The sequence below is a fragment of the Colius striatus genome, chromosome 2, assembly GCF_028858725.1.
Source record: "Colius striatus isolate bColStr4 chromosome 2, bColStr4.1.hap1, whole genome shotgun sequence".
Lineage (NCBI taxonomy): Eukaryota > Metazoa > Chordata > Aves > Coliiformes > Coliidae > Colius > Colius striatus.
Genome location: NC_084760.1, coordinates 106,162,596 through 106,189,055, shown reverse-complemented (window position 1 = coordinate 106,189,055; position 26,460 = coordinate 106,162,596). Strand labels below are relative to the sequence as shown.

At 37.8% G+C, this 26,460-nt stretch overlaps 1 protein-coding gene across 3 annotated transcripts in view; it reads right to left on the bottom strand.

The window, feature by feature from the left end:
- LOC104551674 (coiled-coil domain-containing protein 170) overlaps positions 1–26,460 on the bottom strand; it is a 55,381-nt gene that overhangs the window by 9,461 nt on the left and 19,460 nt on the right. For 2 of the 3 annotated variants that reach the window (XM_061988987.1, XM_061988989.1), the window contains exons 6-12: positions 21,923–22,054; positions 19,396–19,652; positions 16,232–16,376; positions 14,341–14,526; positions 11,794–11,934; positions 4,770–5,087; positions 171–368 (exon numbers count right to left, since the gene is read on the bottom strand). In XM_061988987.1, the coding sequence (XP_061844971.1) occupies positions 171–368; positions 4,770–5,087; positions 11,794–11,934; positions 14,341–14,526; positions 16,232–16,376; positions 19,396–19,652; positions 21,923–22,054 (1,377 nt within the window). The remainder of the gene's footprint in view (positions 1–170; positions 369–4,769; positions 5,088–11,793; positions 11,935–14,340; positions 14,527–16,231; positions 16,377–19,395; positions 19,653–21,922; positions 22,055–26,460) is intronic. The other variant, XM_061988988.1, reaches the window with a different exon arrangement.

The following is a 26,460-nucleotide window of genomic DNA, read 5'->3' as shown; positions in this document are numbered from 1 at the left end:
CTAATGTATTTAGAGAGACTTCTTTTAATCCATTTTGAGGGGAGGGAGTTCCACATAAATGGGCTTTGAACTTGCAGTACTGTACTACTGCAGCTGATCAATGCTGTACGATTAGCTGCATTTCTGTCTTTAGTCCCTTTTACGCAAAATAATATAATGCATGGAACTACTTTTTGTTTCTCAAGCTTCAATCCATCCTTCATCAGATCTAGAGACAATAATTCCTCTTCCAAGTGTTTCAGCTGATCCTGGAAAGTTTCAGAACATTTTTCAGCTTTTCTGCCCCTCTCCAGAGCTGCTTCATACAATCTGGTCTGATTTTCCAAAGCTTCAGTCAGTTTAGATATTTGGGTCTTGAGCCGAGATATCTAGGCAGCAAGGAAACCAAGAAAACATATGGGGTCAGGTGGGTGTGGAAATGATAGAAAGATACAAAATATGTATCCTCAAATCATTAATAAGATGCTAAAATATCTGTCTTTAAAATAGATGCATTTAAAATGACAAGAAAAAAAAAATTTTCTGTAACCCCCAGGAGAAAATGGCAGAAGGGGTGATATGTGAGACATTTAAAAGTGAACAGCAGAAACCATATTTAAGATGAGGCAACTGACTAACAAAAATTAATACAAACTAATTTAGACACAAACTTGTCAAAGATGTTTGCAAACCAGCACCATCTGTCAGACAACCAACATTTTTTAAAATAAGAAAATAAAATCGCTAGTCTAATTAAGGATGAGTGGAAAAAACAGATAAGTGATTTAGAAAATACATGCAGCAGGTAGGTAGGTACAGGTAACTGAGTCTCAGAGGAAATTAAACATGGAAGGCCCTCTTTCTCCCAGTTTCTTGCAATGCCTTTTCCTGATCCCACTAAAGCAGTCTGCAAAAGCAATTTGCTTCCAGAAATATCCTGACAGAAATGAAATGATCTTCACTTAGGGAAAGGAAAGACTTAACTGCAACTCTCCTCCTGTTATATATTAGCACACTCATTAGCACATTTTTCATTTCCAGCAGCAAGGCACCCAGCTGCTGGATTCTAATCCCTAGAAGTCCTGGCATTGGAGCCACAAAACAGTCTGTTTTGCAACAAGCTATCTTGGGCACCAGCAACACTACAGGCTGGTTTGCCCTGGCAAGAAGTTTAACAACTCACTTTTGTGAGTCTTTTACTTAGGTCTGGACAGTTTACTGAAAGGTCTATAAAAAATCCTAACTGAAGACAATCTTTTTCATGTTTGGCTGATAGTAAAGTGCACATATCCTAACACTGATGTTATATCCAAATCCTGGAAGGAAATTCACCCAGAGACAAAACAGAAATTGGATTGACATATATATCAACAAGCATATTCCTTAGAAATGGAATATTAGAAAATGTGATTTTTTTAAATTCTGATTTACAGAAAGAAAAGCAGTTCATAGCAAAACAACTTTCTGATGACAAAGTCTGTATTCTATTAGAAACAGTCACAGATGTAAAATTTCAGCAATTTAGCTTAGTTATTTCGAATCTCTTAATCTTAATGAAGACACTCTTCCAACAATAGATGCCAGCACTGCTTTAATTCCCTCTGAGGCCATGTAAATATTCTTTTTTCCAAATGAGCCATTTAAGCTTCATCACTTAACATATTTGGCAAATACAATAATCCCCAAAACTTCGTCATTCAACTACACTGACCAAATTCAACAAGCAATATTAAATTTAAAGCTAATATTTATGGTTCAGGAAATTAAGCCACTTTTTTTTTTTTTTTCTAGAAAGGACTGGCATTTTGGGAGAGTATTGCTAGAAGTATGGCAAGTCATTGCTGTATTTTCTAGCTGAGGTGGGATGCTACACTACACATACCTGACATAGCTCCTCTACTATATAAAAATAAACTAACAAAAGCTGGCAACTGTAAGACCAGCATCTTAGTTCCAAAGCACAGATTTAGCCAGCATCAGATTGGAGTTGATACCTTGTCATGGGTTTCTGTGGAGCCACTTTTTGCCTTGTAACAGGGGGAGGGGGCTGCAGTGCTGATCCCAGTAAGCAGTTCTCAAAACAACCCCCAGCTCTGAAGTTGACCCACCTCCAGCCCAGCCAGATTAATCTGGTGCCTCATTAGTTAAGAAGGGAAATCTGAGCTGGAAGAGGAGGTGTAGGAGTGATGAAAGTGGTAACCGTGTGGATCCCACAGTCTAAGGAGGAAGGAAAGAGGAGCACTGGACTGAAACCCTCCTGCAGCCCTGGTGAGAATGCAGGCTGTGGCCCTGCAACTCGTGGAGGGCAATGGCAGGACTGAGAGCCACCAGCAGCTCCATGTGAGTGTGCCTGGACAGGCAGGAGACTGTATGAGGAGGCAGCCATGGCACAGGCCGTGCTGGAGGCAGAGAGGAGCTGCAGCCCTTAGGATGAATTCACGTTGGAGTGGCTCATGCAGAGCTGCCTGGCTGTGAGGAACCTCATGCTGGTGCAGGGAGGACCAGCGAAGAGCCCACCTGCCATAAGGAGAGACAAGAGGCAGGAGTCATTAGGAAAGGACTGACTGAAACCCCCATTCCCTGCCCCCCTGCACTTTTCAGGGAAGGGAGAAGATAAAGACACCAGGATCAGGGCTCTGAACTTGGGAAGAGGGAAGTGCTAGGGAGAAGGTGGTCTTAAAGGGCTGGTTGTGTTCTTCATCATTGTGCAACTCCAGTTGTTTTCTGTTTGTTATATTCTGGGTTTTTATTTTTCTGGTTGGTGTTGGATTAAATTAATTTTTGGTTTTTTCCCTAAGTTGAGCAGTCTTGTCTGCTTTGCTGGGGACTTTAAGTGGCAATTGAGCCCCCTCCACCTGTCCTTAGGGGATTCCAAAGGCCCTTGGTACTTACAGCTGATCATAGTCCTTTCTTCTTAAATATGCCTAAACCATGATATACCTGCTTTGTATTAATAATATAGGCTTCATTTTAGCTTTGATAGCAATAATGCTGAAAACCAAATCTGTTTATGTCCTCAGATCCATTCCCCCAAAAAAACAGTTATTTTCATTGCAAATGTCAACAGGTCTTTCTGGGGGAGAGACAAGTTAGAGAACAGCACTCAGATAAATGAATTTTAACACTGTTATGGAAAAATCCCTGCTTTTCTGAGCATACCTCTAAAATAAGAACACAGCTGTTTAGAAAAAGAATAGTTGCCTATTTTACTGTAGTCTCTAACAGAACATGACTTCTCAAATCAATGCTGTTACTTGGAGAACCAGTCACATCCCTCTCAAGCAGATGGAAAAGTTTCTATCAGCAACAAAATAAAGACCAAGTTCTAATCCTCCTCGATATAACTTGTCTGCAGGATGATCAAGTGAGCAACCCAGCATGTAAAACTAATTTTAAGGAATAAAATCAGGAGCAATGAGAAGTAGCACACAGTGTGCACATACGGTAGTATAACCACAAGGAGATTAACAGCTGCTCAATGTAGTACTCAAACAGGCATAAATGAACCTTACAAAAACAGCAAGTGACCTGAAAGCATTCCCAGAAGCAAACCCTTTTTACTCAATAGCCACCAGTCAAATGAAATTCCCGCTTCTCAGCAATTCTCAAAATAATCAACATCTGAACAGTGTACTGTATGCCAAAACACCAAATAGTGCAATCACACATGCACGTAAAATTCTCATTATATTTCAATTCAAAAGCACTTTGACTATGGAAAGAACCCTCCATGACAAAAAAACCTGCAAGAAGCTTCTATGTTAAAAAGTTGTTTCCATATTGGTGGATCACTTTCAAAGGTCGGTAATTTTCACAAAGATTTTTTTGGTTGAAATAGCTCTACTGGCTGTCAAACTAAGGTGTAAGAGAGACATTTTGTTTTGTTTTTTAAATATTTAATCAAAATGCTTAGGGCTATTTTCAAGAGCTGTTGCCAATCTTGGACAGAAGACAAAAGCATTTGCTAACAAACTATCACATCACACAGGAGATGCTAGAATCTTAAAATCCTGCAAGGACACAGAAGATTTTCAGTGTCTCAGTGAAAACATCTTTTAATTTAGTGTGTGACTTTTAGTTAAATAATAGATCTCACTGATAAAATTAACATATGCCTGTGTAAGCAACTGAGAAACTTCAGTGCAGTGTCATGACAGTAACACTGGGCAGATTGTATTCTGTATGCCTTGCTCCTGAGACATCCCTTCTCTACCTGTACATTCAAACACACCTCTGCAAATACTACTAGTCAAAACCCTTTGAGCCAGAGCATTAGAATATCCATCTGCCTTCCTGTTGCTTTTCTCCTGAATAGTGAATAGTTACAGTTTCAACAATGTTTAAATGTAAGTGTAGAAATACTTCTTTTTAGGGGCAGGTTTTAAGGATTGGAAGGAAGTTGCCTAGTTGCATGCTGAGAAACATGTCAATCCTTGAAGTCACAATTGTAGCAGCAAATCCATACTTGTTCACATGTTCCTCTAAATCACAGTGACCACGCAGCTTCTTTTGATGTACGCTAAGCTGTCATGCACAGAAACCAAACTTGAATGTCTTAAGTGAAAAACCATTCCATGTCTCTTCTTGTTAGCAGCATATATTATTAATTTCATTTATAATCTCTTCCTACACTCGTTATCTCAAATCAATACACCACAAAATTATAAGTTTCACATTTTAAAATTTAAGCAGAAGGAACAAACACTGTGACAGATGAATAAAATGAAAAAGGATCCAAAAAGAATGAATACACTACATTGGGCGAGTGCAGTCCAAGTTTGTTGACTTACTATTTCTTCACTCTCCTCCTTGCAATTTATTTCTTGGATCCTCTCCAAAATGGCCTTCTCAGAAGGTTTGACTATTGCAGATCCACCACTGAGCAGGGTAGCAATTTGTTCTTTAAAAGCCACTAAAGAGCTCTGAGCAGTCCTGGTCTCCTCTCTGCTGCTTTTCAAACTTCCATCCAGTTCACTGGAAGATTTCTTCAGATTGTGCAGTTCCTGCTTTGAAGCATCCAAAGCTTTCTGGTTATCAGTCAGTTTATCTTGGAGGTTTCTGATCTCAATCTCCAAACTCTGTCTCCCTATTTTAGCACTGTCAAGATCCTAAAATAAATGAAAGATTAAACCAGCCTTTTAAATTTCTTATAATCTCTCCTCTTCACACAGGAATCCAAGAAAAACTCAAAAGAAGGTACTGCAGATAAAGAAATTAGGACCCATATTGCTCATACGTGCTCAATATCAGCTTCATAGGAGACCTCCCACTGAAACTGACAAGAGCTCAGAGCTTGCTGTAATCACCCTATAGATGAATCTTTTGCAGTGGCCTGCAAGACGTAATACATGAATAAAACTTGCAGGTAAACAAAAACCATTTTTTTAATTGTAAAACTACTGCTATCTTTTTTTTTCATTGAGATAATATGATTTAGAAAACAAACGGTGAACAAGACACAACACAAAACCAAAGGACTACATCTCAGAAGGTGAGAATAGAAAAAGAACAGTATAGCATAGCATATTTTTGGTTGGAAGGGCCCTGCAGTGATTATCTAGTCCAACTGCCTGACCAATTCAAGGACCAACTGCTGAGATTATATATAACACAGAAATGGGGAGTGAGAGGCCAAACAAAAACCTATGATGATGCAAAGGCAGCAAAAAAGAAACTGCAAATGCTCAAATACTGCTTTTCTCTTCAAAAAATAAATCCTTAGATTGTGAAATATTCAGGAAAAAAAATCAAAAAGGGAATCATTCTGGCCAATGTCATCTTCTGAAAAAAAAACCAAGATACTACCTAAGGCCAAATTTGCCTGAGGAATAGAAGAAAGTCATTGAAGAGCTGTGTGTCCTTCCACAGAGCCTACAACTGCCCACATCTGCTGTGGGCATAATATCAATATTAAGAGTGTTTATATATTCACACACAAGAATAAAATTTGCAGTAAAATCAACTAAAAGTACAGCAAAGACTAAGTTTTCATTCCTCAAGGTCTTATCTGTTTAGTGGGAACAAATGGGAAATAATATTACTTCACAGAAGACACCAAATTACCCCAGAAGATGGCATATTTACTGTAAAATTTACAGATTACAGTGATCTCTGGAAGTGTCGGTTGTTTAGTAGAGGCTCAGTAAGTGGCTTCATACGAACTAATATTGTGTACACTGGAGCTAAGGAACTATTTCAGTAGAGCTGTGAATATGGTGACCAATCAGGAGTCTCTCAAGGTCTATGTGTGTCTGTTATGTAGCATAGCAAGTAATTTGTATTAATGGCACACATGCCAATCAATTAACAAACCTGTATTTATGTGGGTCAGCAGTGAGGATGGACAAAAAAGATGTTTGGGAGGCACCCTTGGAAATAAAATAAAAGCATATAACACTAAAAATACAGAAATTTTTAAATAGCTTCAAAAAGGCAAACACATAAATGAAAACAAAACAAAACAAGCCCTGTCATTTGGGAAATGATTTGTTACCACCACTTTCTAAAGTAATTGTAGAACTCTCTTGGAAACAAATGTTGGCATGATTCCTTGCCAATTTCTCTTTTTTGTTCCAAACAAGTTCTATTATTAGAAAATTCCCACCTGTGCTCAGAATTACATTATGGTAATTACAGCAAAGAATAAAGAGTGGTTTATTTCAATTACAGTTTTCAGTAGTGTGTATTTTTCTCTTTAGAATGGAAGTGCAAAAGCAGTTTGCCAGTACCAGAGAGCTTACCTAATTACAATTTTGTTTCAAATTGTGAACATCTGCAAACAAACATAGTTGACTCAGAAAAATCAAGGTACAAATTTTTTCCTTTGTGAGGAAAAACTTCTTTCCTTTGAGGGCGAGGGAGCCCTGGCACAGGCTGCTCAGGGAAGTTGTGGAGTCTCCTCTGGAGGTTTCAAAACCCGCCTGGACACATTCCTGTGTGACCTGATCAAGGTGAACCTGCTTTAATGGGGGCTTGGACTAAATGATGTCTCTAGGTCCTTTCCAACCCCTACCATTCTATGATTCTGTAAAATAACAAACTACAAGCCTGTTGATGTCCAAACATTTAAGAACAAACATAAAAGCAAACAAAAACAAAACCTGCCAAGCAAAAAAAAAAACCGCCCCAAGTAATTTACAGAATAAAAAGCTGTAACACTTAAAACATTAAAATTCTGAACAATCCTCCTTGAAACCTCTCTGGGATGTAGAGCATTTACATTGGCTAGGTTCAGTAAGATCATCCCAAGTATCGAACAGTATTCAGAAGTTTAGGGACTGTGACACTTAAAGGTCATATCCCAACTAGAAGAAAACCCCTAAGACTCTTAAGAGATTAGTGCAGGTGGATAAAAAAATTTCAACCACAAAAGACTGAAAAGATGCAACTGCAGCTGCTCTTACTTTCTCTTTGGCTCCTCAACATTTATGGCTAATGTCCCATGGCTCTGAAGTACATAAAGGATTTGGTATGCAGCTTGAGGGGTCAAAAAAAAGCTACCCAACATTGATGCAAAAACAAACTTTGAAAACAGGAATAATTATGGAAATAGATTGTCAAAGAAAACAGAATTAGACATTAGGTGAATTTAGGCAGAACAGACTATGTTAATGACTGGCTGTTAGACACCAGACATGCAGTAAATCTACCACAGCCATGGTCACCTGAAGACATAAAAGCAGCACCAAAGGTTCTTCAACTCTCTGAGATTGAAGTAGAAGGGTTCATACAGCACAGTGCTGTACTTAAAGTTACCCCCTCAGGCTGGGACAGTCTACCTGCTCTCAACTACTGTCACCCTACCTGCACTAGACTACAGAATACTTAAGAGTACCCAGACTTTTGCACAAGACACTGGCAAGGACTCTCTCCTGAGAAAACATTCAATATTATGTCATATATTCACAGAAAGTGCATTCAACCTGCAATAGATGAGGAAAACTGCTTCTGCCTTTTAAGGAGAGACGGAGAGGAAGTCTTTTACAAGGAACAACTAAAAGAGTTGTATTTAACAGTGTAAAACAAAGGGAGGGAGAAAAGGTCACATTAGAGACAGACAAATGAAAGAGAGGAAACGAGGGATGAGATCTTTAAGGTAATAATAGACGTTAATACATATCCTCACTAGATACTGATCTCAATATCTACAATGCATTTTTTAAAGTCATGATAGCTCTTCATTAATATACTGTATTCTTTAATATTTCTCAAGGTTTCAGCTAGTATGTCTTACACACATGTAAGTTCTGTTTGTCGTTTCATCCAAGACCATTTTTTTTACAAATGGTATTAGTCATATTAGTCACTATTTCTGAGGCAGTTTTAAATGTAAGTTTATGGACTATAACCAATAATTAAACCATTTCAACTTTGAATTTCTTTAGAACATTTGAGTGAATACTATTGACTCCAAAGTGATTCAGGTGTTCAAACCCAGTTTTCCAAAGCTTTAAATTACTTCCTTCGGTTCTCACTTTCCAAATCATAAAAAGATTATAATAAAAAAAATCTCAAACCAACCAGCTAAACAAAAACATTAAAAAACCCCACTAGCACAACTGAAGCAGATTCAGAGAAAACACAACAGGTACACATCCCAAAAATGCTATAGCATATTATCATGGTTGTAAGTAAACACGAATCTAACTGCTCACTTACCTAACCATACACTGCAAAAATGAAAATCTCTACTTCATCTAATGCAGCAGATGAAAATGCTTTTTCTCTAATTATTTCCCATGTATAACATTACAGAAGAATACCACAACTGAACAAAAAAGCCATTATTGTGGCTTTGCAGATGAAGTTATGATAATACTGATTTTTATCTCCAGCAGCAGCTTTCATCCTAACTTCTGAAGAAAAAAAAACACAGCAAAGAAGACAGAAAGGTATTCTCTTTTTGTATTGAAACTTTTGGCCAGAAGAATACTTTGTTCAATTTTAAACTGCTGAGCAAATTTATTTTTATTTATCTTTTTTTTTAAATTAAAACTTTAAATTAAATTAAATTTTAATCATTTTTTAAAAAATCTTATCCAATTGTATGTTGGAATCAAGCTCAAGTGCTTGCAAGTTTGGAAACATTTAGTTTCAGAAGCCGCACAAAGGTCTTCCCACAAAATCCCTGCAGAAGAAAGGATGTCACAAAGGTTTCCCTTTCCACTGAGCACTCTGAAGAGCTGTGAAGCTTTAATTAACACTTGTTAAGAAACCAATGCCATTCATTTGTCTTTCATTGTTCATACAGAGCAGCTCGTAAAACTATTTCTTACTAGATGGGAAACAGAATCATCATTTGCTGTTCAAGTTAAAATAGAGGATTTTTCCCACAGACTGCACAGAGACCATAGCCACCTAGTCATATAGCAGCCAAGGGGACAAACTAGGTGGGCATACTCCTCTTGAACAGCATTAATTATCTCAACCACAGCTAAAGCAACAGGCAGCTGCACCAAAGAAGTCAGAGGAACTCATTCTAACCTGATTCAATGTAAACTGTTGTAAATTTTTTTCATAGAGGAGGTTACCAACTAGGCAAGCCCCTATATCTCTGCCTTAATAAGTTTTCCATCAAAATTACAATGATACTGTTACTAAAACATATTGTATCAATTGTGAACACTGCATGCAATTATTTGAAATGTCAAATAGAAAAAACAGTAAGAAAGATTACTCTTATGAAAGTTACTTACATACTTGAAAGCAGCTTTGTACCCTACCCAGTGTATTCTAGGTGAAATCTTAATCTGCTTGACCGACCTGATCTCCCCTCACAAGGTGACCCACTTAGAGGATGAGGGAAAAGCTGCAGACATTGTCTACCTAGACTTTAATTAAGTCTTTAACATTGTTTCCCACAGCATTCTCCTGGAGAATCTGGCTGCCCATGGCTTTGATGGACCTACCCTGCGATGGGTAAAAAAGAGTGGTGGTGAATGGAGTTAAATCCAGTTGGTGACTGGTCACCAGTGGTATTCCCCAGTGCCCAGTGTTGGGGCTTGTTCTGTTTAACATCTTTATCAACGATCTGGATGAGGGGATCGACTGCATCCTCAGTAAGTTTGCAGACAATATCAACTTGGGTAGGAGTGTTGATCTGTTTGGAGGTAGGAAGGCTCTACAGAGGGACCTGGACAGGCTGGACTGATGGTCTGAAGCCAGTTGTATGAGGTTCAACAAGGCCAAGTGTCGGGTCTTGCACTTGGGCCACAATAACTCTGCGCAATCCTACAGCATTTGGGGCAGGGTGACTGGAAAGCTATCCTGCAGAAAACGACCTTGGGAGTGTTGGTCAACTGACAGTTTAACATGAGCCAGCAGTGTGCCCAGATGGCCAAGAAGGCCAATGGTATCCTGGCTTGTATCAGAAATAGTGTGGCCAGCAAGACCAGGGAAGTGATTGTCTCACTGTACATGACACTGGTGAAGCAGCACCTCAAATACTGTGTTTCATTTTGGGCCCTTCACTACAAGGACATGAGGTGCTGGAGTGTGACCAGTGACAGGCAATGAAGCTGTTGAAGGATCTGGAGCACAAGTCTTATGAGGTGTGGCTGAAGGAATTGGGGCTGTTTAGTCTGGAGGAGGCTGAAGAGAGACAGTGGGACTTGATTTTAAAGGGTCTTCTCCAACCTAAATAAAAAAAGAATAAGATATAAAGAGAATAAAGGTATCTTCCAGATTAATTCTTACACCACCTGCATCTCCAGTTACCACTGTTCTACCACGAGGACTGTAAACTAGCTTGCTCTTATCTCCTGTCTGCTCTAATGATTCAATCTGGAAATATTTGTGATGCATGATGAAACTGGTCCCCAATAGGTATTTTCTTAATGACATTTTATGAACATCCACAAAAAAAATCCAGGTTCAAACTGTGAAACTCATTTATCTATTTATCTATTATACATTTACCAATTTATCTATTTATCGAGATGAGGAAAAAAACTAAAATAATTTGGTTGTCTCCTACAATCAAAGTATTTCAGTATATTCAAGTTTAATCAATTTGTTTAAATAATAAATTTATACTTTAAATAACTATGTTTCCATACAGTCAGTTGATTTACATAATTGTATACTGATTAGATGGTACTTAGATAAATTTTATTCACTAATGTCATGATACAACTTATTATTGAATATGGAAGAATATTTCTTGGTTACTTTTGCATCAGTAGAATATGTAGAAATATTTGTATCAATTAAAATTGCTTGATTATGTTTAAAATATATTCTTTAAAGCCATTGCATGGTGCACATCTTTGCAAAACAGGTGTTTAATTTAGTACTTCAGAAAGAATCACAAATATTTCCAAGTTGAATTACCATCAAAGATGTGAAACAGAACAAGCCAGCTCATCATAATCAATAATCCCTGTCTGAATATCTAGAAAGAAACAAGAAGTATTCTGACTCTCAATCTAGAGCACTTAAAAGTTAATTTCCATCAAGTAGAAATTTGATATGTAGCACTGCCAGAATAAAGGTATGGACAACATTTACAGAATTCCAGAAGCAAGCTCTCAAAATATTTAACGATAAATGTGAGAAGTTCAGGGTTCTACAAGAAAAATAATACATTACAACAAAAACAGCTTGATGGCTTGCTTTTGTTCCTTATATTAGTTTTGAGACAGTACTAGTTTCCAGGTTTTGTGGTTTGCTAACGTGATGCAATGAGGCTGAGCAGGGAACAAATAAAATTATCATTCACTTGTTAATGCTCCTCAATAACAACCAGCTAACAGCAACAGATACTTGAGTATCAAATATAATAAAGAGCACTCTGAATTACTGTCATATACTAACCTTAAAACATAACCAACTGGCATTCATTTTCTTCATCAAAAATTTCAGAATCCACAATCTGTTGAATTGATCACTAGATAGCTGCCTCCTCCCAGGGCATAAAGAAAGGCAACTGGTCAAGGGAGGGAGTTCACAGAAATCCTAAGGAGCAGGAGTGAAGAACTATTTAACAAGAAAAACTGGCAATGGTTGGCAGGGAACGGTGCCTGCTGGAGAAGATTCACAGAACACTGTGATGGCCTCTATACATTGAGGATTAATTTTGAGAGAAAACTGGGGGAAATGGGCCACCATATTAATTGGTAGTACAGAAGGATAGACATTATGTTTGACTTTGTGAGCTTCAGGCAAACATAGGCAAGGGGCATTTGTTCTCAATCTGTACTGGGTAAATTCTGTTACAGGAAGTTCCATTAAAGCTCAGAAAACAGTCCAGAAACACACAGCTGCATGTGTATGTCTTCTGGCACGGGAACAGTATGGATTTCTGCCTTTCACCTTCATGTCACAACATGTGCAATTCTGTTCACGTGCTTAAACTGTATAGTAGAGTTTATGAAAATGTCAAACCAACTTTATACCACTGATGCCCTTCCTGTAACCTAGTAAAATACCAACCTAGAGACCAGAGGATGCCATACATCCTCCTTTAGGTATGTGGATTTAAAGCATTTTTTTATTTTTCACTTAATTTTCAATACTGAAATTCTTAATACGCTTGTGTGAATACAAAACCTTCTGACAGACTTACTCAATATCTGCAAATTTAAGTAGCTACATTGAAACAGCACTGGAGGAATGTGCAGTTTCTAAGTAAGCCCTGATGGCACACACTTCATTTGAAAGGCAATGTTAATAATTTAGCAAGAAATCTCTGTAAAATAGGTTAAATAAATTACGTATTTGGCATATGTAGAATAATGACTGGAAAATATTTTTCCTAAAACTAGATTAACTTTGGAAATGTTTTGGCAGTCAGAGTAAACTTCCAAAACAATTCCCAAATGAAGCCCTCATCTTGGTTTAAAACATCTCTTCATTCTGGCTTACTTAGCAAGCTAACTACACCTGTGTTTGAAGTAAAGTATGAGGACAAAATGTTCTCAAAAAGGACTTGTTAGGTTTTTGGTGCAGGTTCTCTCTCAGTCCCATTTAAAAAGAAAAGTTTTGCACAGCTTGGTAAGTAGTATCTTCAGCAGTAAGTAAAATTTATGACACTTGTGGTACCTAACATTTAACCTCCTCACAACAAATTCTTTCTTCTCCAGAAGTATGCTGTCAACTATTTCTCATTGCCTAAGTATTCTGCCTATAACCAAATCAGAACACTGTATCCATTAAAGTGTATGGTGGTGGTCTTTTGTTCAGAAAAAGTAATGCCATGGGCTGTGGAAATGTTCCATTACATTTGAAAACTTATTTGCACAAGGCTGCCTTATGTTAAAAATTTCTACAGACTCAGTCACACACAGCTCAGTTACATATTTGGCAGTCTAAACTTCTCTTATTTTCTTCACTTCTGGCCTTAAGCTCTGTGGCTTTAACCACACTAGTCTAGTACCTGCGGGAAATTTCCATTATGGTTCCTAACGGTTGTCCTAACGGAACCATAACGTTCATCAACTGCTTCCTTTCTACAGTTATCACTCAAAGTACAAAGTAATCAGGAAAAGTGCTACAGGAGTTTACTTTGTTCATCTATCCTTTACAGTGTACAAAAAATTCTTCATGGTTAGTTCTCCCGGAGCAATTAAATCCTTAAATCGCATCCTTTTCCTTTCCAAACCATATCTAGGTGAATTTGGTGAATACTCTACTTACAATTTAACTTACATTTCTCATTTCAACATTTCCCTGCTACATAGCTTTCTTCTATGAGCTTCCTACAGCAAAACAGTGCTTTCCTGCAAGAGCCAACCCGTTGTCTACAGGTATAACTTGTGGGGTATAAGCCAGTTGAGCATTTAAGTTTTGACATACAAGCTCATAACAGAGTGAAACAAGCTAATCTAAGGTATCTAGAAGCCAAGACACTTTACTTCCAGTCCCTTAAGAGAAATAAAAAAATAGTGTCCTATCAATTTTTTTAATTTCTCAATGGAAGTTTTAAAGAAACTGCGTCAAAGAATACTCAGAAAACTTGCAATATCACATAAACATTATTTAAAAGAGCATTTTTTCATAGTTTCATGCTTGTGCGTCAGATATTAACTGTATAAACATCTGTTTATTTACATGTTTGTGCAAGCATGGCAAAGGCTACAGCGATGTAAAGGAAGCAAAAGTATAATTTCACATGCACCATCAGAAAACATCAAATCTAAATCAGATATAAGTTACACAATGTTATTGCTTAATTTCTGTATATTCTGAAGCTTTCAAAAAGCTGAGAATAATCTTAGAAAAACATCCTTTTTAGGAAAGACCCTAATCACCACAAGCCTTTCAGAAGCTTTTTCTCTCATACAATTCCTATTGTAAATGAATCCTATAATTAGAGAAAACATTGGAAAACCAGATAAACATACACATCATACAATTATGTACCTTACTAAGTTTTTCCATGTCTTGATAGCATCCTGCTGTCTTTTTCTGCTCCTTGGTCACTTCTGAGACAAGCCTCATGATAGTTTCTCTACTAGCCTTGGACTCCATCTCATGCACATTGATAGCTTCTTGAAGAACAGCAACTTGGTCTTTTAGGGCCAGATTTTCTTTACATATTTCAGAGACCTAGAGAAATAATTAAAACACTAGTAACTTTTTTAAAGCACTTAACAGTGACATATGTTCATGTCAGTATATCTAATCATTGCCATAAAGACGTGATGCTTCTGACAACACTTAGGTCGGGTTTAAAATTTCACTCTATAATTCCTTTCTAAAAAGAGTAGAAAGGCAATTAAAATGAGAACCATATTCTCGCCAGAAACCCACACCTTAGTGTAATGTGATTCAGATTTACTCCCACACAGTCTATGATCTATGAAACAGGTGGAGAGCTACCGTTGCTGCATATCTGCACTTGACACGAAGCAGGTCTGAAAATAAAAACAGATCATGTAGCTAACTTCATGTGAAAAACAGACTGTTTCAGTTTAGCTTTTTAAGATTTATGGCTCTCATTTGGAACATGAACCTGAAAGCGGCATTGTGTGCTTGAAACTCTTTAAGCACGGGGAGATTGGAGTTCATAACAGCTACTTCATAAGCACATTCAAGGGCAGGGACAAATACCTCATGAGCTCCTGTTCTAGGCAGCTGACACCTTGGAAAAAGGAATAATTTCCAGGATTCTAGGGCTGTTTTGATACATTACGCTTTTTCCAAGAAGTGGAACAAATGAACATGGGCGCTTCAAAGACTGTCTAAGGTAAAAATGTACTCTGACTCCTACTGGCAAGACATTTGTTAAGGCTAAGTCAGATTGATTCTGTCCTAAATAAAACCATAATGTGGAAAAGAAGCTAAACAGATGTAGTGTGATCCCAAACAGAAAGATGAACAGTTAAGTTTTCCCGATGCCCACAGGTTTCAGCACAAACTCAAATTATTTCCTTAACTTAAATCACATAAGAGGTACAGCTTAACACAGGCATTTTTTTGCCTCTAAAGACAACTAGCCAAGTTTTGTTAAAGTATCTATCACAATTTCTATGTACTTGTAATATTATGAGGGCAAATATTTTCACTGTTGCATGTATCTAGACAATTTAATCTATTAAGTATTTCTTATGCCAGAACTGTTAATGTAAATATAATGAAATAGAATTTCCAAAATACCTAGTATCTTTCCAAGTGAAGAAAAACAGGGATAGCAAAGATTAGACAGAACATGAAAAAAAAATGCATACAATAAGGATTAATTGTTCTTCAGCAGCATTGATAAATGTTAAAAGGGCTCACAAACAATCCTCCTAATGGAAGCTCAGTTTTCCAAACTTCAGAATACTTTTGAAAATAAATTAAGTTTTATGACAAAGTCTCAAAACCATCACACAGTTATTTATGGCATTTGTTACAAGACTTGGTTTAGGGTGTTGCCATTCCAGATGTTTCTATTTAATGGTATGTCAGCTCGAGATAAGTGTTAAGATCTAACGGTAAAGTTTACACATCACCTAGTGACTCCCAGTGTTAATATTTTCAGGAAAGCTTTCAACCAAGTATCTAATCAGAACTGTACTTAGGAACTACAGGCTAATAAAATATTTATGCAGATAAGAGCAGACTGAGTTCACCAAGGTCTATAAATGTTCTGCACCTTTGAAAATCAGACTAATATGAAGACAAAAATAAAGTCTTAAATGACAGCACTGTCTGAAAATCTTGATTTAACACAAAGATTCCAGTCTTCATCACTTGCTTTATTTGTCTGACAGTCAAATATTCTTCTATTAAATCACTATACAGAAACCCATGCCTATACAATAATCACCTTTAACATCAAATGTTCCTGTGGTTTCTCCTTTTCTCTGATGTCTGTGTCTAAGAATCCAGAAAGTTGTGTAAGGAATTCTTCATATTTTCTGTTGATTCTAGAAGTTTGAGTCATGCTTTCTTCACACTCATTCAAATATTTACTAATCAAACAGAAAAAAAATACACATATCAGAATGTTCTCTGAAACAGAATTGTAGGCAAAAGATATTATCCCAAGATTATTGCTAGTTTCTGCATGTCAAAAAATAAATATTAAAAGTTACATAGAATTCTCTCTATATATTTTATAGATATATATTCTCTATATATTTATTACATAGAACTTCTGGTGTTGCTTTCCGTGTAAACTTTTCTTCATCTTTGCTTTTGCATTTATCACTGCTGCAGAGTGGAAGAGTAACAGAGAGGAATGGAAAACATTAATTACTTCTCTGGATAGGACACAGAGAGCTACATGTACATGCACAGAACACGTCATAAGCCAAAAGAGCCCTGCCTTCTACAGCAGGTACTGGCCCTCAGCAAAGAGGTGTCTCACAGCTTCTTCAGCTCTAGGAACCTTCCTCTCCTCCATGGCCCCAGCAAAACTTATCTGGGAGATATTTGCTAAGCTGTGTCTTGAGGAGGGGTATATTCAAAGTGGAAAGGTATGAGGCTCCAGACGTGCCATACATGCACGCCTGTGTGTCAGAATATTGTATGAGATAAACCACCAGCCTGACAAACTGCTCTGTGGCTCTGAAAAATCAAAGCACATCACACACAGAACCATGCCTGCTTCTAAAAATAAACAATATGAAGTACGAAGCACACACTTGACAACACTACAAATAACCTAATTACCTCCAGTAAGTCCATAAAGGTGTAAGCACCTAGAAAAAAGGCAATCTGGTACAAAAAACTATTATGCAGCTCTTTCACAGTTTTGCTAGCTCTTCAGAACTAATGAGCAAAGAGAAGAGGAGAAAGGGAAAAAAAATCTGCTTTTCACAGTTCAGGCTCTAAAAATACCTTGGCAATAGATCTGTTGAGTAGAAAAGCACCATTTTCAGTAGGAGAGGTGTATAACTTTGAAATCAATCACAGAATTCATTAAACGTTTTATACTATATACTTAGGTATAAAATGCAAATGTTCATTTCATGCCTACTGGGCTTGCTCATCCCTTTGATTAGTGGTTTTCAGTGACAATCTTTCTTGAATACCTAATTAGGACTACTCATGCACCAGGTGCTACTAAGGTGGCCAGACTAAGCAACTAAATTTCATTTAGTATATTTACTAATATTTTGGCACATATAACCATCAGCTGAGGATGATAAAAAACTCTGAAAGCATACACTCTAAATTAATGATCAATCCAACATGTTTGTTCCCTTCCAAAGAGCAGACTCACCCTCTCTTTGTCCTGTCCCTTTTGCCAGCACTCTAAGTGGACACTCCAGATGCACAGAGAACCAGGCCCATGATTGGTAAAGCTGAATATTAAGCTATTATTTTGCTCACTTCTCCTTTAGAGCAGTTCCCTGGTCCTGATAACCACGTAGCAACACAAATGAAAGCGCTGAGACATTTCATGGGCAAAACAGCAGCCAGAACTGCACTGGGAGCGACAGATTTATGTCATGTAAAATTGATCACATCACTGTAACAATAGGCTAGTATGATACAGAGTTTTGGCAGCTTTCTCCTAGTGAGTCAGGCAAACAGGATAGGAGATTCTTCTCCCTTTTTTTTCCTTCTCCTCCTTCTAAGTAGTACTTTAAAAGAAGCTTAACAACCATTATCTCGGACACTGTGATTTTTTCCATGTTGCTGAGATACATAATACATTTCTTGGCTTAACATATCCTCATTTATATTGGGATCATATCTAAAATCTTTGGAGATCAACATCAGCACTCTCCAGACAAGGCTTTTGGCAAATCATCTGGTAGTAGACAAGTGCACTGCAATGGATTTCTCTAGATTTTAATGAATAACGTAATTATCTACTTCTAATGCAGAAAGTCTGGAGGAGCTGTGCAAAATTCTGATTTGAGAAATACAGACATCTGGTAAACACTCACCTTGCTCTTAACTAGGCAATATTGAGACACATGGAGATTAGCCTTGTAATGGTGGGGAAAAATCCATTATAAAAGTCTACAAAGTGTCTCTTAATATAATATGACTGACATTGGTTTTGGAATTTTAAAGTTCAGAGTATTTTCACACCAATCAATTTTATTTGTGATCAACATTGCTATCAGCCTCCATCCCACAGATCTGAAATAGTAACAACTATGCAGATCAGTGCTCTGATACATCATGCTAAGAACAGTATAGTTAAGGAATTAGTAGGCCTGTTAAAAAGAAACAAACAATAAAAAACAACAATAACAACAAAAAAACACCCCACACAGCAACCACCAAACAACAATGGCAAGAATAAAGCAGAAGAAAAGTCAGACAAAGATAACATTTGTGAAAGCTGAACAAACATTAATCAAGCATTAATATGCTCCCTTCAGGATGTTACTAATTAGAAACTATACCATATTTTCTTTATTACACTGCTCCTAACAGATGGCTTTATACTAAGGAAGAAATTCACTTGACACTGTTCCAATTCCAGCTGCTACACAGATGAGTGCAAAAGAAACCTGAGTGCTACTGCTGCAGTCACTCACCACTAACAGCCCATATAGCACGTCAAGTGACAGGTAAACACCTGTGAAGGACCCTATGTGATAAGGACAGATCAGTGCACTAGACTGTAGTTGCAGCTACTGCTCATCATAAGAGTGCAATGAAAGGCACAAAATTTGCCTCAATGCTATACATGGAAATAGCTGAATGAGAAAAGCAGACCTACCATTTCCACTGTGTTCAGACAAACAGCCCTCCATGCTCATTTTTTGTAAGCAATGAGGTTACACCAAGCTGACTCACACCATCATTTCTCCTCCAAAAGACAGAACTCTCAAAACTACATTTATGGGCTACAACTTAAACTCAATCAAGTTTCAGTACCTTCCATGTGCTCAGGTACACAAGTTGTGCATGGGCATTGTAACAGATTCAGATCTCCAATAAAGTCTGTCCACCTACATATTTTTCTGCATTGACAATTGTCATCTTAAACAAAAACTGTTTCTCATCTCACATTAATCTTACTTAAGTTTGGCATTTTGCTCCTGAAGCTCTTCCTTCAACTCCTGGTTTTCCTTGAATGCCACCTGAGCTGTGAGCTCAGTCTGACTTTTAGAAGTGGCAAGCACACATGCCTCTTCCTCCATCTCCTGAATTCGGGTCTGCAAAGACAGGAGGCGAGACATCTGTCTAGCATTGTTTTCCTTGTAGCTTTCAGCTTCAGCCTTCAGCTCTTGAAAAGAGGCTTCTTTAGCGACCACTCTGGACCTGAGTTCAAGAAGCTATAGACAAAAAAAGGAGAAAATTAATTTTAAAGGGAAAAATAGTTTTGTCTAGGCTGAAATGTGTGACTGTACACATTAGTAATGTGACAAGAAACACATTTTGGAACAAAGACTCACAGTCTTCTATCACTAACAGACTGAGTGGAGGGATGCAACTTTATTTTCATGTAACTAGGAAAAAGCAATAGAAGTAGTATGTAAAAGTAAAAGCTGATGTATATTCTGTAACACCATGCAACTTTTTAAGAGAGTATTTTACAGGAAAATCAATCTCTTTCCAAATTAAGAATTTAGGAAAAGTCCACCTGAAGTTCCCTGTGCAACCTTAACTCACCTCCTCCCCTATGCATCTGCATCTAGAGAGTTGTGCTGTAGGCAATCTTTCCTCATCTTATGCAAATAGTTATTTGTTTGGTCTGATTATCCAGTTAAATTTAGTTGGATTTACACAGAATCAGCAAGAGAGCCTTTAAGGAAGGGTGGGAGGAAGAACATTACCACAACTGTCAAGGACCTGTTCCAGAGATGATGCTACAGCTCCTCAACAGTTCACAAAGTTCAGTTGTTCTTCTTCCCTCTCCTTTTTAATTAAAAATACCATTGTCCATTGAACTATTTCTGCTTCAAGCTTTTGTAAAATACTAAGCTTGAGGCAGACAACAGGCACATAAAATCTCAGTGCGTTTTACTTTGTTAAAAAGAACAAGTGATTTAAAGTGGATTTTTCATCACAAGAAGCATTAAGGCATGTTTCAGCTTTCCTGACAATTCCAACTATAAGCAGCAAGATGCAAATTTCGAATTACATACAATTAACAGGAAAACATTTAAGCCATATTAACTGCTCTTTATGACATGTGCTAGGGCTTTTAACTTATGGCAAACAGTTTAAGGCTATAAATATTTAAGACATTAAGCTGCAATTCAAGACATCAGGAAATTCATCACTCTGCCAGAGACTTCCAGTATGACCAAACATAAGATACTCAGAGAATTTCCAAGAGGGGGCTGAGCCAACTGAACAGCAACTGCTTTGGAAAAGAGAGGCCCTGCTCCAGCCACCCACGCCTGTCCTCTCCACCTCACCAGCTCTGGTATTTGTCTGACTCCTCCACAAAAAACTAATGCAGCTGAGAGAAAGGAATTCACAGAGGAGGAAGAGGAAGGGGAACTGGCCACGTCACAGAGAAAAGGCTAACACTGAGGAATCAGGTAGGAGGGTCACTCTTCCAGCAGCAGCACAGTCTCTTGTTTATCAGAGACTTTGGAGCTGGCATAAAGCACCACTGACTTTGAGAAAAGCAGCTCTGTCTTTTCCCAGGCTCATGGGCTTCATTTTGATACACCATCCTCTACTTTGTGCTAGCAGAAGCACATGGCTAGGTGAAATAAGATTGGGAAACTGATCTGGATACAAAACAACCCAGGAGAGGCTTTATTTTTCAATTGCATCAGTTCTCTAACAAGACAGTGCACCATAAAACGACACTTACATCTGTGCCAGCACAAGGGATGGGGCAGTGTGGAGAAGGAAATGGGCGGCTGAAGGAACAATAGGATTGCTTTGGTTGGCAGCTGGACCAAGCTATGGTCCAAGCTATGGTAGCTTAAAGTGTTCATAACCTTAGAATTTCTCTGTGGTTCAACTCCCCATCTGCAAAATGTGATATTTTTTTCTCTGTCCATTGTCTTTGTGGTCAGTTCCAGCAACAGAAAAAGCAAGAATAATCCCATATCATGAGTTTTACAGAACACTCAGCAGAACAGGGTTGTGACCTCAGCTGGGTCATGAAAGTCTTTGTTAACAGGAGCACGACCAGCTGCTTTCTTGACTATTCATTTTTTCAAGTATAATGCTGAAAGTAGCTATAAATCAGTCAGTCATGCTGGCAATAAAGCCATTCAATGTTTCCAGTAATAAATACTTTCTATGAGAACATGAGATTCTGTATGGCTTTTTAAAACTGAAATTTAAAGTACTGATCCTGGATAGCCTTAAAATGGAGGAGACCTCTGCAGTAATTTCATAATCAAATGGTCAAACTCAGGTTATCCTGGGAGCTCTCGCTGGATACTGTGTTAACAATTCATTTTCCAATAATATTATATGTTCTTGGAAAATTTAAAGGCAAGAATGTTACAAGAAACAGAAGTTCTGTATCAAAAGCAAGAAGTTTTGGGTTTTCTGCAAGCTTCCTGTTCTCTGCAGAAAGTGACTATAGAGAATCCTCAGGTTTGGAGAAGGATTTGGAAGTATTTTCATGTACCTCTGACTGAGCACAATCATACTTCACTGAAAGTGCTGCAAGTTCACTTTGAGCAGTTTCAGCTGCAGCGCGATAGTGATTCATCTGCTCTCTAGTGACAGACATGTCCAAAAGACCCTGATCATGAGATTCCTGGGAAGAAAACAAAACCATTAGACATCACATTTTTTAACATCTTTGCTTCACTGCTTTTTTCATTTGCCTAAGCTGCTCAAGGGCAGTTATTCTAAACACTTTTTTCCCAGAGTAACTGACCCTTACTGAAAAACAGGATAAATAGTCACTTTTCTACCAGCCAGTGCTGTTATCTGCAACTTCAGTTACCAACACTAGTGCTAGAGAGTATATCAGCACATAAGATATTCCCCCTCAACAACCTCATGGCCTCCCGCAACTTTCAACTCAGGTTATTTCTGGCAGCTTCTACATATTACGCAACATTCAAAAGGTCCCCCTTCTACAAACATATTCAGTCACTCCTTCAACCCACATAAACTTTAACCCAAAGAGTGTCCTCAGGTGTTTCTTGTGCAAAGAACCACTCTGGCTTTTTGACTTGGGTTACATTACACAACCCCTCATTTTGGAAGAAATGGTGAAAAAAAGCAATGGTTATCAGTCTTCTCTCTGTCACTCAAGACTCGGCAGGTTTTTATTGTATCTCATCTCCACAGTATCTCTATCACATTGAAGAGTCCATGCCCGGTCAAACACTTCTCCCTTCTCTATAAAGTCACTTTTTGGCTTGCCTATTTGTGCCTTTACCTCTAATCTGCCAAGGCTAAAAGTCTTTTTAAACTCCATCAGCTGGACATAACTTCAGCTTTCTGAGTGATGCTTTCCTATCCCCAGCAATCACCATATTGACTTCCTTTCACCCTTTTCCAAGTCCTTCTGATACACGGCAAGCAAGTCTCTGCACCTCTAGTAGTTTCCCTCATCCTGCTTGTACAACTCTTCTAGCTGTGCATTTTAGACTATAGTGAGCTTTCCCACTTTTGTGTGGTTCTAGTCTTCTACAGTAAAGCAGAAATGTGTTGGATTTCTTAGCTTTTGTAACTTAAATCTTTCAATATGAAAATTCAGATCTGAGGTCTGAATAGGAGTTTGATTAGACAGAACCTTTTTTTTAATTAATAGCGATTACAAAACAATGAAATTTTAACATCTTCAGAACAGAACTGTGTCTAGGTGAAGCTGGGAACACACATGGCAGAGGGCAGAACAGTCCATCAGCTCCCACACAAAACTGCAACCCTGGTGCATTTAGGCATGCATTACAAAATGCAAATCTCCCCCATCTAATGACTGCTGTTGAAACAAGGTATTCCAGTAGAGACAGAGACAAGATGTCTTCATCTCCATGCTCCTCTGCATAAGCACTGCTTTCCAGGCTGAGATAAATCACAAGTTCATCTCCTACCCATTCTAAGTAGAAAACAATGTACAGCTTTCTAAAGAGATGAATATAAGTAAAATAAGTAGTACAAGTACAAAAAAAAAAAAAATAAGGTGAGTTACATTAAAATATTGTTACATTACAGATCTATAAAATTAAAACATCTAGTAAAATAAGCCTCTACAAAAAACACACACAGAAATCCCTGAGGAACAAGGTAAAACTATTCACTTGGAATGTAGCAGAAGATAAATTACCTTGGATTAGCTTCTATAACATTGTCAACTCCTTTCTTTAATCTTTCTTCAATGTGCTAGCACACATTGGATTAGATCTATCAAATTTAATCACATTCATCTCCCTGAAAGACACTCAGCTGTGCTTTCACAAAGGACTTGCCACTCTCATCAAGCCAGACTGATATATGTAGCACAGCTGATGGCCATATACAACATAGTACACAATCTCTGAGATAAAAGGGCTGCTAGTTTTCTCTACACTTTATCACCATTCTCAGGGAGTGAGGGAAAGTCTGTGCCATCTCTTTGCTACTTTTGTCTTTTCTTTTTACTTTCCTTCACTTGTTTCACATGGTACAACCACATTAAATCCTTTGATGTAGACAGGGAGGTTTTCAGTCTGGAATACACTAGGGCTCCAAACCCATGGCTGGAGCTTGCAAAGAATAATGCTGTGTACATTATCATATTACTGTATTGATGTGTTTTCTTTTTCTTCCCTAAACAAACATCGCCATTTCTGACTCTACAGAAAGAAATACATATCAAAACTGATGAAATAAACGCATTTCAAAGTATAGCTGAAGACTCCTGCTCAGCAGCAATCAATGATCAACATAAGAAAATCCTTTAGAGATGGGATTTCTGAAATCTATAATTGTTATATAGAAAATGAGCAGATGCAGATATATTTCCAGAAGGATTTAGAAGAAGTTTAAAGGAAGCCAGGTGCAAAAGTCAAAAGGAATTAACATTTCACTCACTCACAGCCTTAGTGAGATTTACAGAAGCAGATTTCTGCATCCTCCACTGCCATAGTAAACACAAAGCTAATTATACATGCTGAGACCACGCTGGGAAAGTCAGTATAAATATCATACTTTTGGCAGGGAATGTACATGCTTTAATATTTAACTGAATATTTTTCTATGTTTTGCCAGCAGCCATTCGTAAGTCTGATCATTAATCATATCTGCAACATTGCAATTAATGATTCTGCTATAGGGATAACATTTGTAAAGCAGATGTGGCACTATTGTATCTTTGGGAAAAAAATCAGATTTGCAGTGTTTCATGAGCACTATGTGGTTTATACCGATTACAGTTAAGAAAACAGAATTAATAAAGTGTTAAAAGAATAAGAGGCAGCAGATAGGAGAAGCCTTAACATATTGTCACTCAATTAGCTCTAAATAATCCAGGTTTGGAATGTTTCTCCCATTCACATTATCAAACTTTTTTGATGACTTTCAACTTACCTGCAAGAAGACTAAGTTTTCATTTCACTTCAAACACTAGGCAGAAACTAAACCTTTATTTACAACACTTAAGAGTAATATTTACTTGGACCTTTGGCTTTATTAGCCACAGGTATTCTTTAGAGGATCAACAACTTAAGGTCATTGATATTGTGGGGGTTTTTTGTTTTCTTTTTTTAACAAATGACCCCTTTCACTTCCCCAGAATCTGGGCTGTAGTTCGCAAACTTCACTTAATTCAGAAACCATGGAACTTCAACACCATTCAGCAGTTCTATACCACACTGTATACTTTGAAATTGACCAACTGTTCAAGTCCCTCACTCCCGTTCTCCTTTTGTCAGCTTTTATTTTCTGCTACATTTCTTATTTCAACCCTGGCAGACACTGCTACCACTGCCACTGCCCCTCCTTTTCCCAAAATATCTATATAAAAGAATTCTCTATTGAAACAAAAATCCCTCAGTAAGCAGTTAGGCACTGACCACTACCCTGAGCAACCTGCCCAACGCATTGCCTCCTGCCCACAGCAGATGGGCACTATCAGGGCAGGAAATTCTTCATTTCTGGAGCATCTGAGAACCTTGGGGTTGATATACCAAAAATAACTGGAAGATACTGAGGGGTGATCTTATTAACATTTATAAATATCTAGAGGATGGGTGTCAGGAGGTTGAGACATCCCTTTTCTCTATAGTAGCTAGTAACAGGACAAGGGGTAATGGGATGAAGCTGGAACACAAAAAGTTCCATCTAAACATAAGAAAAAACTATTTCACTGTGAGGTGAGGGAGCCCTGGCACAGGCTGCCCAGAGGGGTTGTGGAGTCTCCTTCCTTGGAGGTCTTCAAGACCCGCCTGGACGTGTTCCTATGTGACCTGATCTAGGTGAACCTGCTTCTGCAGTGGGGTTGGACTAGATGATCTCTAAAGGTCCCTTCCAACCCCTACCATTCTATGATTCTATGAATAATGACTCACAAACCTTTGTCAACTCTGTTCGTCCTTTGCTTATACAGAACCAATGGGAGGGAAGAGAGGTTGAAAATTAAATAGACTTGTAATACAACATTAAATTTTCACAGACCTGCTTTACTAAACTGTAGTAGGTTACCATGAGCATAGGATGCTTTCTCGTCTCATGTAATAGGCTACCATCAGCAAAGCAGAACATGAAAGCAGAACACTATGTGAAAGTTTCTTTAGTAGCCTATGTGCTTTGATAGCCTCCCCAAAATTCAAACCCTCATCTAACTAGAACAGACATCTAAACTTTGACTTCTCTGGGTTACAGTTACTGGTTCAGCAACACAGTTGGACTTTGTGCAGTGGTTGCTTCCCTTTGTCACTGCTTTCCATGTGCTCCAACTTTTTATTTCATCTCTCCTTTTATTTTGCATCTCTCCTACATTGCTTAAAAACAAACAAACAAAACCTGTGCACTAGGCATATGATCTGCTTTAATTAAACATCTTTTTTTTTCTCCTCAAGTGTTAAGGTAACTAATGAGCCTTTTTTACCTACATGCTTATACAGAACCGGTTGGACTTGGTAGGCTATTCAGTAATTTCAGTAATTGCCACTGTCAAAACAATTCATATTCTGAAAACAATCAAAATGAGATATCCTGAATCTGTAATAT